Source organism: Ascidia mentula, chromosome 2 (genome assembly GCF_947561715.1).
Source record: "Ascidia mentula chromosome 2, kaAscMent1.1, whole genome shotgun sequence".
NCBI classification, from domain to species: domain Eukaryota; kingdom Metazoa; phylum Chordata; class Ascidiacea; order Phlebobranchia; family Ascidiidae; genus Ascidia; species Ascidia mentula.
In genome coordinates, this window is record NC_138567.1 from 1,050,277 (window position 1) to 1,066,435 (window position 16,159).

Here is a 16,159-nt window from a genome sequence, read left to right on the forward strand (position 1 = left end):
TGATATTAAATGTGCTTCAAGGATCATTTCTCGATACTTACTTCTTTCATAACTGATTTTGCCACTCGAACTTGACTTTTTTACCACTGTTCGGTCAAATTGGACGCGGGCTTACGTGCGGTGCCAACTTTATGTGGTTTAATTGATAAACGATCCCACAGTTTTACGCACGGTTCGACGATGTATTCGAGAAACTCGGGTGTAACTTTGTTTCCAAAACACGAGTTTAGCCACAAACAAACCGTGGAGTTTCAAAATATTTCTTCTGGTCCTACCGGTCTTTCACCTCACATTAATCAAAGTCTTCGGATTATCATAAATTGTAATCGGGTTCCGGTTGACCTCACGAGCCTGAAATACAAAACGATCATTTTGCATTTAGTTTATTGTTGAGATGTTGGCATTAAATAAAACTCTTGCCGGCTTTTACCGCCACGTTTTTCATAGTCTTTACTTTGTGTCTACCAAGGTATTGTTAATAAAGTCCAGTCGAGCGTTGATTGCCAATCACGAATTTAAAACATTATTGCGCAGTTTCGTAAATCCAATTCTTGTGTATGTGGGAGGCATTTTCTTGTCGCCTTCAAATCGTGTAGTGGATGAGCCGTAGATCGTGTGGAAGTTTCCGGGCCTGGAACTTGGAAGATGAGTTTGCATCAATTTCTTTTATTGTTTGACCACATTTCTGATACATTAGACTTTTGAAGTAAAGTACTGACAAATATGGAAAAATCCTGAAAAATAGCCCGAGTTGCAAAACGAAAATGCAGATCTTAGTGCGATGTTTCATGTTAAGATATCACAGACTTTACCCGGCATTATGTGATTAACGATCAGTTGTTTATTTCATTCACAAACAAACCTCAATTTTTCGCACTCTCTAGCATTCCGCATAAACCACACAGCAGGGCGGGTCTCGATCCACGATCATCTCACGCAGATAACCAGTCAAGCAAGTTAGTTTGCTGATAGCGAACATCGTTTAACTTCTGTACACTAAAGTAGGTCAAGATCGCGAACTCACAATTAATGTTGATTTGACTTATTCGCGAGCGTGGGTTTTTCCACAAACATTCCGAATTTAAAACCATTGATTTCAAGTTCAATCAAGAAACATTGGTTTATTTCTGATATAGAAACATCTATGGAGATGTATGGGGTTTTCCGACACAGAAACTTACTGTCATCGATCCACAGATTCAACATGCGAAAAAATTTTTTATTTTATGGCGTAAAAAAATCAGCAATCAAAATTTCAGAAAATAATATAAATAATCCAGAGTCTGTCTGTTTAACGTTAATTTGATATATATATTCTGCCAGCGTTTGCAGGCAACATCGGTATCGCTTATTCAACTAGAATTTATTTCAACTTAGGAATTTATGATGTTCCGGTATCTGAAGGCTAAATTGGGTCTTGCGAAACGCCTCCGCCTCGTGTATTCCACCCCAGGCAATTTGTCACTTAGCTGGATCGTGTCTGGTGATGGGTATATATAAGGATAGGGTTAGTATGTTGGAATATATTCTGGTCGGGTTTGAGCTTACGGAAGATTCCAACTCCACTTCAGCCTAAGGTACGTTGTTATAAAGCAAATATAGCATGTATGTGTTTGAAAATATTCTTGCAGTTATCAGGTATGTTGGATGCAGGCGTATGTGAGCCTGTGGTTGTGTGTTTCTTTAATCTTTATTTATTCCAGTTCGCTTCTAGTTGACAACGATTTTGTTTTCTTGTTTAAAGTTTCAACAAATCCAAGATGAAGGTTTTCATTTTCTCAGTTGTAATTCTTATATGCGTCGCGGGAACTTTCTCAGGTAAGTTAACTTACTCTATCCCGTCTCTTCTGTTGCGCGGTAATCACCAGTACGCACCCATTAAAGTTAAGTTTAATCGAAACTCAAACTGAATCTTGGTGAGATTCGCCGCTGAATTTCATTCATAAACCTAATACGCCTCAAGGACAAAAAGCACCGATCGGGGTTTTCCCAAATGAGGCACAAAGTCGGTATAATGCCTACAATGTTACTATAAGATGTGTGATTGACAAAATGGATTAAATTGCCAAAACAAACACAGGTTGTAAACACAGGTCGTGGAAATCTTAACCAATTGTGTGGCTCTAGATGGACACGGCGAAGGTGAAGCCGAAGCTGAATGTCGCGATGCTTGCGAAGCTTCCACTGACTGCACCTCTGTAGCGACACCTGACGACTTGGTGGATGGTCTACCTGACGCTAGCGTAGAGTGTTTAAACCAAAAATGCCTGTGTAAGTAGCGCAATGGGAATTTTGCATTCATAAAAACTGGTGCATGTTTTGTATAAAGGTAAACAATGTTAAAAGTGGGATTGAAACGTTGTAAGATTTCCACAGTTTGAAATCCACAAAAAAGTGCAAAATTTATTTTTGATACAATTTTGTCCGCATGCACAGACAACGGAAATGAAAACGGAAGCGGAGGCGGAAGCGGAAGTGCAGGGACAATGGGAAGGACATTTTACGATAGTCTGATGATAGCGAAGTGTTACGTGGATCAAATGGGTGGTGGATGTGGATCATGTAATCCTCCACCTGAGCAAACTTTGATTGGAATCAATACTTGCTACTCCTGCATGTTGAATTGCGGAGGTTGGTGTGAAAAGCTTAGTTGAAGCTTAATTGATGCTTTAATAAAGCTTTGTATTTTTTTTTTAAATTATTATATATTCATATATTATGAGCAAAGTGGAGCCAATAATATGAATTTTGTGAGCTGCAAATACATAACCACTCTTTCGACATGTAAGGTTTCATCAGTGTAGCTTGGTGTGACTTTTGTAATTTATATTCATTGCTCGCAAACGTGGTGACAAAAATCACATGAATCCTTGTTTAAAATGAAATAGATTCTCCGTAGACGAGGATTCCATTCAGAAAACACACGACGACGTTGTTGTTGATCACGAGTTCTTCTTTCTTTAGCGCTGAAAATCCAATAAAAAGAAAATTGTTTGAGCTTGTTGTGATACCCGAGAAACTCAGTTATTGGTCATAGAATATTTCGCAACAATTTGTTTTGGCAACTTTCATCGTAGCAGAATAAGTTTTCGAAAGCAAGAGAAGGATTTCGTTAAATTGCGCAAATTCATTTTGGAACAAAGGAAATAAATTGAATCAGAAAACGCGGCCACATTTAATATCTAAAAATTGTTTGGTGAAAACTTTCTGAAACCACCTGTTATTTTTGTTTATAAATTTAACTTGAAATACTTCTCGAAATCGTAGCGTTAATATTCGCACAGATTTCTATGTTACATAGGCTTATATGTGGATCAAGCTTGGAAAAAACTTTGTGACCCGGTGTAAAAGTACCTTCGACTGTAACAGCAACCCAGTATTGATATTGTACTTCAAGTATCATTCTCGATACCTGCTTTCTTTCATAACTGATTTTGCCTCACGAACGTGACTTTTTTGTCACTGTTCTGTCAAGTTGCCAACTTTGTGTGATTTAATTTATAAACGATCCCATAGTTTTACGCACGGCCCACGATCTTTTCGAGAAACTCGGGTGTAACTTGTTTCCAAAACACGAGTTCAACCACAAACAAACCGCGGAGTTTCAAAATATTTCTTCCGCTCCTACCGGTCTTTCACGTCACGTTTATCGAAGTCTTCGGATTATCCTAAATTGTAATCGGGTTCCGTTTGACCTCACGAACCTGAAATACAAAACGATCATTTTGCATCTTAAAGTTTATTTTTGAGATGTTGGCATTAAATAAAACTCTTGCCGGCTTTTAACGCCACGTTTTTCAATAATTTTATTTTGTGTCTACCAAGGTATTGTTAATGAAGTCCAGTCGATCGTTGATTGCCAATCACGATTTTAAAACATTAATGCGCAGTTTCGTATTATACCTATCCGTGTGTATGTCTTTAAAGTTGAGTTTTCATCAATTTCTTTCATTGCTTGACCACATTTCTGAAACATTAAGCTTTTAAAAAAAAGCACTGATCAAGTTGCAAAAAGAGAATGCAGATCTTAGAGCGATGTTTCGTGTTAAGATATCACAGACTTTACCCGGCATGATGGGATTAACGATCAGTTGTTTATTTCATTCACAAACAAACCTCCATTTTTCGCACTCTCTAGCGTTCCGCATAAACCACACGGCATGACGAGTCTCGGTGTCAAACCACGATCATCTCACGCAGATAACCAGTCAAGCAAGTTAGTTTGTTGATAGCGAACATCGTTTAACTTCTTTACACAAAAGTGGGTCAAGATCGCGAACTCACAATTAATGATGAAAATACTTATTCGCGAGCGTGGGTTTTTCCACAAACATTCCGAATTTTAAACCATTGATTTCAAGTTCAATCAAGAAACAGAATAGATTTAATGTTTTTAAGTCGCAAAATAGATATCGCCAAAATTGGTTTATCTCTGATATAAAAACATCTATGGGGCTGTATGGTTTTCCGGCTTACACAGAAACCTACGGTCATCGATCGACAGATTCAACATACGAAAATATTTTGTTGTTTTATGGCGTAGAAAATCTGTCTGTTTAACGTTAATTTGATATATATATTCTGCCAGTGTTTGCAGGCAACATCGCGGTATCGCTTATTCCACTAGAATTTATTTCAGGTTAGGAATTTATGATGTTCCGGTATCTGAAGGCTGAAAGCCTATTTTAATTAGTTCCGCCGTGGGTCTTGCGAAACGCCTCCGCCTCGTGCATTTCACCCCAGGCAATTTGTCGCTGTGGTTGATCGTGTCCGGTGATGGGTATATATAAGGATGGGGTTAGTAGATTGGAATATATTCTGGTCGGGTTTGAGCTTGCGGAAGATTCCAACTCCACTTCAGCCTAAGGTACGTTGTTATACAGCAAATATAGCATGTATGTGTTTGAAAATATTCTTGCAGTTATCAGGTATGTTGGATGCAGGCGTATGTGAGCCTGTGGTTGTGTGTTTCTTTAATCTTTATTTATTCCAGTTCGCTTTTAGTTGACAACAATTTTTTTTTCTTGTTTAAAGTTTCAACAAATCCAAGATGAAGGTTTTCATTTTCTCAGTTGTAATTCTTATATGCGTCGCGGGAACTTTCTCAGGTAAGTTTACTTATACTGACCCTGCTCCCTGTATAGCGACTACGCACTAATTTCTGTGAGTTAAGTTTCATAGCAACTCATAACGTGTCTTTGCGAGATTCGCCGCTGAATTTCATTCATAAACTCAATATACCGCAGTGATAAAAACACCTACCGGGGTTTTCCCAAACGAAGCATTTTCGTAACTTTTACAGTAAAAAAGGTGGGTATAATGCCTACAATATTACCGTAAACTGTATGATTGACAAAGTGTATAAAATAGCCCAAGCAAAGGTGTTTGGCGGATCGTGCACAAACAATAAAAACAGTTCGAGAACTTCTAAACCAATTTTGTGCCTCTAGACGGACACGGCGGAGGTCAAACCGAGGCTGAATGTCGCGTTGCTTGCGAAGCTTCCACTGCCTGCAGCTCAGTAGCGACACCTGACGACTTGGTGGCAAATCAAACTGAAGCTTGCGTTTCCTGCTTGAAAGAAGAATGCGACGGTGAGTGACGTCATTGGTCTTAGGTCAAAACTAATGCATATTCCGTATAAAGGTAATCGTTAGTAAAAGTGTCATGTACACGTTTCGCTCATGCTGTCATTTCATGCCCTCATTCATTCTTTTACAAAATCAAGTGAAATTTTGCAAGCAGTCAATTTTGATCCGTGTGATTTTTTTAACTCAGAAGAAGAAGATGAAAGTGGAAACGGAAGTGGAGGAGGAGGATCGAGCAGCTCGTTCTACAACTCTGTGGAGAAATCCGAGTGTTACGTGGATGAAATGGGTGACGATTGTGAGTCGTGCGTTGCTCCGTCTGCAGAGACCGCTGCTGGAGTGAAAGCTTGCTACGATTGCATGGAGGCTTGCGAAGGTTGGTTTTAATGGCGACGTGTGTGGGATGTTTGCTGATAGCGCGTTCAAAGTTCTAATTTAATATAATTTTTGGCTTGTTTTTCATCAATTATTTTTATTATTTAAAGCGCCATTGATCATTTAACAAAGCTTCGTACGTTTAACTATATTTATATTTATTGCTGACAAGCACGGTAAAAAACTCACATACATCCTTGTTAAAATGTATTATATTCTGCAGATGATCATGATGAAGGCGATTCTTAGACGTGGATACAATCCACAAGATAGACGACATTATTGTTGATAACAGACTTCTATCACCCGAACGATTTTTTCATTGACGCAAAAAAAACAAAATAAAAAAGTTTTTCTTTGACCTTGCTGTGGTGGTATTTTGCCTCAATATTCCTAAACACATTGTTTATCACAAAAGTCTCAGAATGTTTCGAATACTTTCATCGTAGTGGGAACAAATTTTCCAAAGTAGAGCAATGTTTCGGAAAAAGCAAAATTACAATTTTTTTTTATCAGGAGAGAAAGACGCATTATTTCCATATGATTAAAAGACAAAATTTGGTTTGGAATTTTAACATCTTTTACCACGCATTATAACTTGAGCCGGATCTAGAAAACAAATATACCTGCTTTTCCATGAGCAGAAATTGCAAAAATGCGCCAGCAATTTATGCACAAATGCTATTAAGTGCAGAGGGCTGGTGTGTGTTTATGAATAAACAGATTACGTTTCCTGCCCGAGAGAAATAATTATCTGATTGCGAAGATAAGCACACCCCACTTATTGGCTGAGCACCACCAAACTATGACATCAGGTAAAGTTCACATTCAAGGTCACGGGGTGCGAAAAATAACTCTGTGGCGTTGAGGACGCAGCGAACTCATTGCGATAACCTATCAACATTTTCGCCTGTTGCACAACGAAGCCATAACCCATATGAAGCCACTTTGGTTAGCAGGCGACGGTAAAGAATAATATGAATGTGCCGGAAGGTTGGTTGTAAGAAAGTTGCAATAACAATAGCTCAGTATTGATATTAAATGTTCTTAAAGTACCATTTCTCGATTCTTTCATAAATTATTTTGCCTCACGAACGTGACTTTTTTATCTCTGTTCGGTCGAAGCTGAACGTGAAGCATTGGCAACTTTGTGTGATTTAATTTATAAACGATCCCACAGTTTTACGCACGGCCCACGATCTTTTCGGGAAACTCGGGTGTGACTTGTTTCCAAAACACGAGTTTAACCACAAACAAACCGTGGAGTTTCAAAATATTTCTTCCGCTCCTACCGGTCTTTCACGTCACGTTTATCGAAGTCTTCGGATTATCCTAAATTGTAATCGGGTTCCGGTCGGCATCACGAGTCTAAAATACGAAGTTATCATTTTGCATCTTGAAGTGTTTATTCAGCTCATGGCGTTAAATGAAGCTCATTTTGTTATTTAACATCATGTTTACCAAATATTTAATGACAACCTAGGCCTCGTTAACGAAGCCCATCCGTCGTTCATTGCGAAGCAGCAATTTAAGGCATTAGTGCACACTTTTCAGCGTTCTTGTCTGACTCGCGGCATCAGTTGACATCTGTTGTTATTGTTTCAATAAGGAAACAGAAACTGAAGACGATCTGATGGATTGTGTGGAATATTAATGAGTTTTGGAATTGCAAGTTGCGTTGGAGTCAATAATCACGAAAAGTAATATTTCTATGTCAGTGAATGACGTTGAAGCCCTTTAAACAAACTGACACAACCACAATACAAAAAATTTTCTAAATATCATCGCAACCCAACATTCCATCACGTGTATCGTGCGTTGATGAACGAATACCGCTTCCCTTAAGGTCACTGGCATATCTTGAACGTCACCACAAGTTAAACTAAAGTTGCAGACCAGGTTTTCTGTATCTCCGACCATTTTTTTGGCAGAAAAAGTTGCCCGGCTGCAGATCAGGAAGAAGCCACGCCCTCTTTGACCTTGGGCAGATATTATAACTGCAATATATGTATTAGGAAGGACGCCGAAATGTTTACAAGTTCACCACGCGCTCCCACTGAGGTCGTTCTTATCTGAGATTTGACGTCAGATTAGAGTTGAGCTTACCTCGGTGGGTTGTACTTATGAAAAGAAGGCAAACCGACATTGCAAAACGTTGATTTTACCTGGTTGAAGATTCCTCAAGTGGCCGAAGTTATTCTCCCGGATCAGTTTGCATATAAGTTGTTTGGTGTTATAGGAGCCTCAATACGCTGTTATATGTAAATGGATTACAATGATGTACCTGAACTTTTCGAACGTGATATCGCGGTAAACATTCTCAACTCTTTTTAATCCTTAAAACAATATCCAGTTAAACCCTGCAGTAAGTTCTTTAAAAAAAGTTAGCAAACCTGAATTGATTTAAGCGCCTGAAAACATACGTTCTTCGTCTACAAACGTCTGTTCATATCCTTTACCTGTGAGATTGTATTAAGGAAAGTTTTCAGGACAATACAAGTTCAAAGCAATTGTTACAGTAACGTTTGTTTATTATAATTTTGTTTATCAACAAAACCGTCATCCGCCAATTTAGCGTTTCGTTCCCTTCAGCGAAGCACTCAAGCGTAACGCGGTAATGAAAGGTTACTTTGGCATCACCACAAGATTTTTTGAGGTAAAACAAACCATGGATTGGAGGGAACATCACATGTATTGTACTTGTATGTTGATCACGTTGCAGAAAACTGACATAAACGTAGATAACATGAGCGACAAAGAAATGTCCAGAGAAATTGCGAACATTTCAGCGTCTTGCCAAATCCACTTTGAAGGATAAAAAGGTGCGGCTCGTTCTCATATCCCTGATATGCAGTTCTGCAACTTTTCCAGCTATCAAATTATCGGATAATCAAAACGTGCTCTACCGAGACCTAAACACTGTAATTATCCCCTGAAGGTTACAAATGACGCGGAACTATGTGGGGAACCACTGTATTGGAGAAATGGTGGGAAATGTCTCGCTTGCAATTGTCCAACATACAATGCTACTGCTTGCAATATGCGGTCATCTTCAGCCGAGTATAATCTACGTTTCCATATATATTTTATTTAAAACCAAGCACATCGTAGTTTTTAAATGTGGACACGATGACGCATATTATGAGTGCACAATAAGGGAATGCAGTAGGATTGCGACACGGAAGTTTATTGTATTTAACCTGTCTCAACAATCCATTTTTTAACGAGCTGGGCCTGTGTTTACTCGCATGTCTACGCCCCAGACTATTATTTCTATGTTTCGCCATTGCAACATCCTGCATAAATCACATATTAAGTTTAACAACTCCTTTGTTGTTATAAGAAAATGAAATGTTCTAAAAGGGTTCAAAACATGTTTATCTGGACAAGTTTTAAACACAAATCAGAGTCTTGAGCCGTTAACTGAACCAGAACAACAAACATTTGCTTAATTGCGACGAAAAGGAACAGCTGAACGCAACAGGAAAGTGTCGTTTATCGTGTAGTGGATTCAGAACACTTGAGATTATTACGCTCATTACTTTTCATTCGTGACTACTTTCAGACATGGCTGCCTCAGATCAGGTATGTGAAGTTAAGTCTATTAAATATACCCTCATTTCTAATAAAACCTATAGCCCCGTTTAAGTTTGTGACTGTATTAATTGTATGGTAACAATATGTTGTTGTAGTTCCGTTTGATCAACTCCGCGGAAATTTTATGCGACCATTGCAATTTTGTTGCTGGAACTGGTGGATTTGGTGACGTCATAATCGGATATCACGTTGGATTGCAACAATTTGTTGCAGTCAAGGTCATCAAAGTTGGTGGTCGTCATTCCGAAAATGTCTTCAAAGAAACGTAAATTAATCTGGTACAGCTTCCTGTGACACAATATCCAACCCACCGTTTTACTTTGTTACAGAATTGGCGAGGAACTTGGAAATCTGCAAAAACTGGATCACATCAACATAGTTCGTGTCCACGGTTGGACCAAATGGCCCTTTGCCATCGGGATCGTCATGGAGTACTGCGAAGGTGGAAACCTCCTGGAATTACTGATGACGCCATCAATCGATTTGGGATTTCCCTTGCGTGTCCGGTTTTTACTCGATGCTGCAGAAAGTCTCAAAGCTTGCCACGGTTTACCTCTGAAGAGAATGATTAGCGGAGACGTCAAGCCAGACAATGAGTTGATTACCAAATTTCTGCGCCTCAAACTATGCGACTTTGGAAATTCTGTACTCGCAACTTTAACTGGTTTGACGACCGTTGATATTTCGGCCAGAAGCAAGAAGGAAAGACCTCAATACACACCAATGTACACGGCACCTGAAAAACTAAGAGACCTCACCATGAAACCCACAAAGGAACTTGATGCTTACGCTTTCGGTGTGATGGTGTTTACCGTTGTCGTGCGTGCATTGCCATATCCTTTTGCGCGTGACAATCTGCAACCTCTTCTGGATTCCATCAAGGAAGGAACAAGACCAAACTGTTTCAGAATAGAGGAATTAAAGCTTAATCTCTACGACAGCGACAGAGCAATCGTTGAAAACCTCGAGCAACTGATGAAGCAGTGTTGGGATCAAGATCCATCTAAACGACCAACGATGATCGAAATCTGTGAGAGATTGCAGCAAATTCTCGACCAACAAAGCCCAGAAGTGATCGAGCAACAAGTGGAAGATGTTGTCAGACAGATGGACATCAAAGATCCCTTTCCTATCAACCTTGATCGATTGGTTCCGCTTCATTGCTATTCCACAAGACAGGAAAGATTTTTAGGTTGGTTTTGTATTTTTAATATCGGGTCATTCCATGCGTTCGTTTGAATTATTTGTTTTTGTGCTCGTAGAACCCAGCAATGCATCCTTTTCCTCCCAATAGGATTTGAGGAACGATCAGTCATCCTCCGGCTTAATATCAGGTGTTGATGACGTCAGACAAACGTCTCCAGTTCCTGGCGTAACTCCACGTCATCTCAATGAAAGAGAGGAAATGCAGGAACTACAAGTTACAAAAAAAATACCTGCTTTAATGCTTTCACCGAGTTGGTGTGGCGTTTTATGTATGAACAAGGCACAGTAAATATTGTACGCATAGCACCGCAAAATTTTTTTGTTTCCGTGACATACGGGATGTTGCTGAAAGAGTTTTTAGCGTGCGCTGTCTGCTTTGCAAAGGTACCTTAAACATGGAGCAGGTATTTCTTGGGCCTGTTTTTTTTATTAGCGTCAAAGATTGACGCCACGTCAATATATGACTACGGGAAATAACCGGACGGGAAAGTTTATTTTTAGACCATTTTGTCTCCGAAAATGTGCGTTAACTTCCAACAATTAAAAGTGACTTCGTGTGTAGATCTTGGTTCTCGTGTGGGCAACCGATCTGCTGCACTTGGTGACGTCACCCGCAATTTCTCATCAATTGATGACCTTCCAGAACATTCAACTGATAATCAGCTTGCAGGTAACATATTAAGGTTTTTTTAACGGAAAATCTCTGTGAGCATTCCGAAGAATGAAACATATTGATTTCTTTATGGGTGTGGAAAATAAAAGGGTTAACACCTAATATCAAACGTTTTTAACAAACATTACACTATCACAAAAATTGGAAGAAAAATGGAAATTAACAATACAAGAAACTACTGTAAAACTACAAGACGTATCACAATATGTTTAGCTATGCTGAGCTTTATAATACTTTATAAATATATAAATACAAAAATACAAAAAAAATGTGGCAACTCATACAGAAAAAAAGGAAGAAAAAATGTTTTTATTGATGTTCACATCCAAATTCACGACCAAATGAATGCACGGAAAAAAACATTTCCAAAAAAGAAAACTTTTCGCGGGAATTTGTAAAACGCCAAGGATATTTTGCGCCGGTACCTCCAGGAGATTTCCCTACTTTTTACGACAAAATCCCGAACAAACTGTGACGTAACAAACCCTTACTGTCCCATACTGGCCTAAATTCTACCAAATTTTCGGCCTGTGATTTGTAAAGTGTGAAAATCATGCGCGATCTTACACGTCCAGCTTGTCCTAATTTCGCAGTTTTTGTCCTAATTGCGGTTCGCAGAGGAATTTTACTGATTCAAAACCAATACACAAAATTAGTGACGTCACGGTGGTAATTAATTTAATTATTGTTATATTTATTATTTTATTTGTTTATCAACAAAACCGTCATCTGCCAAGTTCCTTTCAGTAAAGCACTCAAGCGTAACGCGGTAATGAACGGTTTTTGCGTTTTATGTCGTTTATTTTGCACTGTTTTTCTTAACCACACCGGGATTTGAACCCAGGATGTCCTGGGCACGAATCCCGATCAGGTTTTCTTCTTGGTATACGGGTCGGGCGCTTGACTGATGCTGCCAATCACCCGTCCAACCTTTATTGCGTAGTTTCCGTTTTGTGTCGCTTACTGCGCATTTTCCGCTTCTAGTGGTGTGCGGCCGATAACAACATGACGTCACCACCCGCGCGAGCGTTATCTGTGACGTCAGTCAGGTCAGCTCCATATAATGATGAAGCTACAACTCTCTGCAATTGCACCTTAACTGGGATTGCTTTTACCCTAAATAAATGCGATACAACGCAGAACTGTTTTATGCTATAGCTTAGCAAATAGGATCGCCCATTGTACACACCCTTTATGTTTGCTTTTATCAGTCCTCGTATTCCCATCATAAGGTTCACGGGCTTCGCAGTGAAGCTGGATCAGTCACTTTTCAAATCAAACACTGGCGCTTTTATTTCGATTTCTCTGAATGCAATAACACTAAAGGTATGAAACCGTTGGTCAACATAGACCAGCATAGATTGATTCCTGCAATCTACTTGCGTAACTCAAGGTCACAGAAGTAGATTTGCGAAAATAATCGAAGCACAAAGCAACGTAATTACAGGGAGTCGAAATTTGCAGCGATGGTTTTGTCAGTCACTAACTTGACATGAACTTTTTCGGCGAAAATGTCGCCAAAGCAACGAATCAAAACAAAGGCAATACACGATGCATTGGATAAGGATTAATTATACCTCTTTTATGGAGCGAAAGGTTTTGGTCCGTTCCGTATCAAGTGTCATGGGGGGAGGAGCGCACACGGACAGGTTGCACAAAGGCATCAGGCGTGGCGACGACACTAAACACGTCGCCAAGCAGTTGAAACACTGACAAGCGTTGTGTGTTGATCCAAAAACTCTGCATACATTGGTGAAGTGTTTGGGCGTTCATGTTTCGTAAAATTACTAAGGGAATATTTATGCCAGGTAAGTTGAAGAAGATAGATTGTGGTTTGTTGCTTAACGTGGTAATGTTTTGTAAGAAGCACTGATATTGTAAAAGAAAGACAAAGCTATAAGTCTGCTGGTAAGCAAGGACAAGAAAAACATTTTAACGACTGTATACTGTGATCATCATCTGTGCTTGTTGTTGCAACACTGTATAGCCTACTAGAGTTTTTATATTCATTTTTATGCACGCTCGTCGGTACATAATTATTCAGGGAACAATCGGTCACTGTTCCGCTTGATATATGAAGCCGGTTACGCCGCTAAACAGCCAGGTTTTGCTACAGCACCAAATCTTCTTAATGAAACACAGAAGAGTCGACAAATGCAGGGTTCAACTTGTTGAAAATAGTTGTTCGGTTTAACTTCTTTTTTTTTCGTTTTACTCCAGGTCACAGTTCTCGCCGGCCTGAAACTCTTGGTTATGTCCCCCGAAATCGCCCATCATCTGACGTTGCTGCAAAACTGCTAAAAGCTGGTCAGACAGGTAAAATTCAATAGAAGGTTTACAATGGCGTATGCTATTGCAATTTGATAGCTTTCCATCATAACTTCTTGATCTCGCTACATCAGTAATTTGACTACACTTGCTCTTGCGAATGCGACAAAATCTGACTTAGTCATCCTTACTGATTGGCAAGCAGACTTGTTTTTTATAACGTAAACTTGTAAATGGGTATATTTACGTTACCATGGCAATAAAGAAAAACATTTTACATGAAAGGAAACAACGATCTGACTTTACTCATCCAAAGTTATGAGGATTTGTTAAAAGCACAAAAATATTCTGGAGCGAATGTGGCAAGAAACCAACTTTTAAGGTCACTTAAAGGTCATTGGGCAACTGCGCAAGAATTAAAAGCACTTGGAGAGGAAAAGAGAAAAGAGGGAAAATGTTTGAAGTCAATTTTATTTTATGATCTTGCATCGGAATTTTATCTGGATGGAAGCGAAGCAACGAAGGGTGTGAAGGATTGTGTCGAATGTCTGAAACTTGCATGTGAAGATTCGATGAAAACGTCGGATTTGGTTAAAAAACTTGAAAGCAAACGAATAATTCGTAATTACGTTATCCCACTGATGGAAAAAATGAGACTCAAAATACAAAATATTAAAAACGTGGAAGAAGAAGTTTCATGCTTGTGTGAAGTTTGGTGCTTGCTCAGGATTGAATGGAGTCAATATCTACTTGGAGATTTTCTTTTTCAGGAATCAACAATTAAACTTGGACTTGAAATGATGAGGAAACAGTTTGGTGAAAACTCAGCAAAGCATGCAGTGTTCGGACACTTGTTAAAAAACCTTGGTGTTGTTTGCGAGGAAACAAATCGAATGAATGAAAGCGTGGATTTTTATGAAAGAGGAATTGTGGTGTACAAACTGGCAACGGACATAACCGAAGAGAAAAGGAAAGACTTGATTGAAACAAGTGAAAGAAATTTGAGAAAGCAGTAAAGATCATGACGTCACGAAACCAGTGTGTCAAGTGAAACGTGTTAGTGGTTGAAAACTTTAATGTGAGCTTTACTAAAAAATTGGTGCTGTTTTATTGGATCAAAATGTGTTTAACCTTTCTTCTGATATCTTTGTTTAAAAAAATGTTGCTCAGCCATCAAAATGCCAATAAAAATGTTTGAAAATTCTTTAGTTTAAAAATATGAACAAATGTTTGCAAAACATGGAAAGAATGTTTTTATTGATGTTCATCTCCAAATTCACGACCAAAATAAATGCAAGTAAGGAAACCTTTCCAAAAAAGAAAACTTTTCGCAGGAATTTATAAAACGCGACGAATATGTTGCGCCGGTACCACCAGGGGATTTCCCTACTTTTTACGACAAAATCCCGAACAAACAGTGACGTAACAAACCCTTACTTTCCCATACTGGCCTAAATTCTACTAAATTTTCGGCCTGTGATTTGTAAAGTGTGAAAATAATGCGCAACCTCACACGTCCAGCTTGTCCTAATTTCGTATTTTTTGTCCTAATTGCGGTCCACGGGGGATTTTACTGAAACTGATGCCAAGCGCAAAAATTGATATTTCTGTTTTAACCAAAGACTGACCTTTTTTCGAGGTTCTCAAATATGCTGAAAAGTAAGGGGCGGACACAACGACCTGCACAAGCTGATTCCTGCAGTCTGAAACGACACACCGACCTGCACAGGCTGATTCCTGCAGTCTGAAACGACACACCGACCTGCACAGGCTGATTCCTGCAGTCTTTTATGACATTTTTCTCTTGTCCCATTGGCAGTAGCTCTCGAAATCTATGGCGAGTTAAACGCAAAACAAACAACCAGTTACACATATAGAGGTCTCGTATGCAAGGTGAGCCTTTGGTTCGACATGGCCTACTTGGTATCAGAAGTTTATTAACATATTGCACAAGAAAACAGAAGTCATGGAATTTATCATGCATACACGACGTTTTAATCAACGACTAACGTGAAGTTTGAAGTGCGTTATATCAAAAGGTTGTACAAATACACAGGCGTTCAGATTAGCCTTCCTTATTGTCCAGTATACGTTTTCACGTTGTTGAACTCCAAATGCATTCCATGCTTCAGCAAAGGCAAGATTTAAATCTCAGAGTCCTGAGGTTCGCCGTTGTGGCTCAGTTGAAGTTCAATCGCTCCTTTTTTAAAGGCTTTATCGAAGGCTACTTTCTTTATTTTGGGTCGCAGAAGCCGTTGAATTGTTATTGAAACGGCGTAGCTTCTTACTTTTTCCACTGGCTCTATGGCAAAAATGGTGAAAATCACAAGAAAGTCACAAATTTTGTGTTGATGAATGGCAATTAATGGAATCTTGTTCACCTAAATAAAATACCTGCAAGTTCAAGTGCATCAATCTCTTCTTAATAAGGTTTTTCCCCGCAAACGAGAAC

At 39.1% G+C, this 16,159-nt stretch overlaps 2 protein-coding genes across 2 annotated transcripts; both read left to right on the forward strand.

Moving 5' to 3' along the window:
* Positions 1-1,511: 1,511 nt before the first annotated feature.
* LOC145890393 (uncharacterized) lies at positions 1,512-2,985 on the forward strand. The gene is made up of 5 exons (XM_082981386.1): positions 1,512-1,577; positions 1,745-1,818; positions 2,128-2,271; positions 2,437-2,631; positions 2,889-2,985. Exons 2-5 carry the CDS (start codon positions 1,761-1,763, stop codon positions 2,897-2,899), a joined length of 408 nt encoding a protein of 135 aa, XP_082837512.1. The 5' UTR covers positions 1,512-1,577; positions 1,745-1,760; the 3' UTR covers positions 2,900-2,985.
* A 1,835-nt stretch (positions 2,986-4,820) lies between these two features.
* On the forward strand, positions 4,821-6,324 carry LOC145889809 (uncharacterized). The gene is made up of 5 exons (XM_082980845.1): positions 4,821-4,867; positions 5,035-5,108; positions 5,451-5,594; positions 5,779-5,964; positions 6,187-6,324. The coding sequence occupies exons 2-5, from the start codon at positions 5,051-5,053 to the stop codon at positions 6,210-6,212; spliced, it is 414 nt and encodes a 137-aa protein (XP_082836971.1). The 5' UTR covers positions 4,821-4,867; positions 5,035-5,050; the 3' UTR covers positions 6,213-6,324.
* Positions 6,325-16,159: the final 9,835 nt, after the last annotated feature.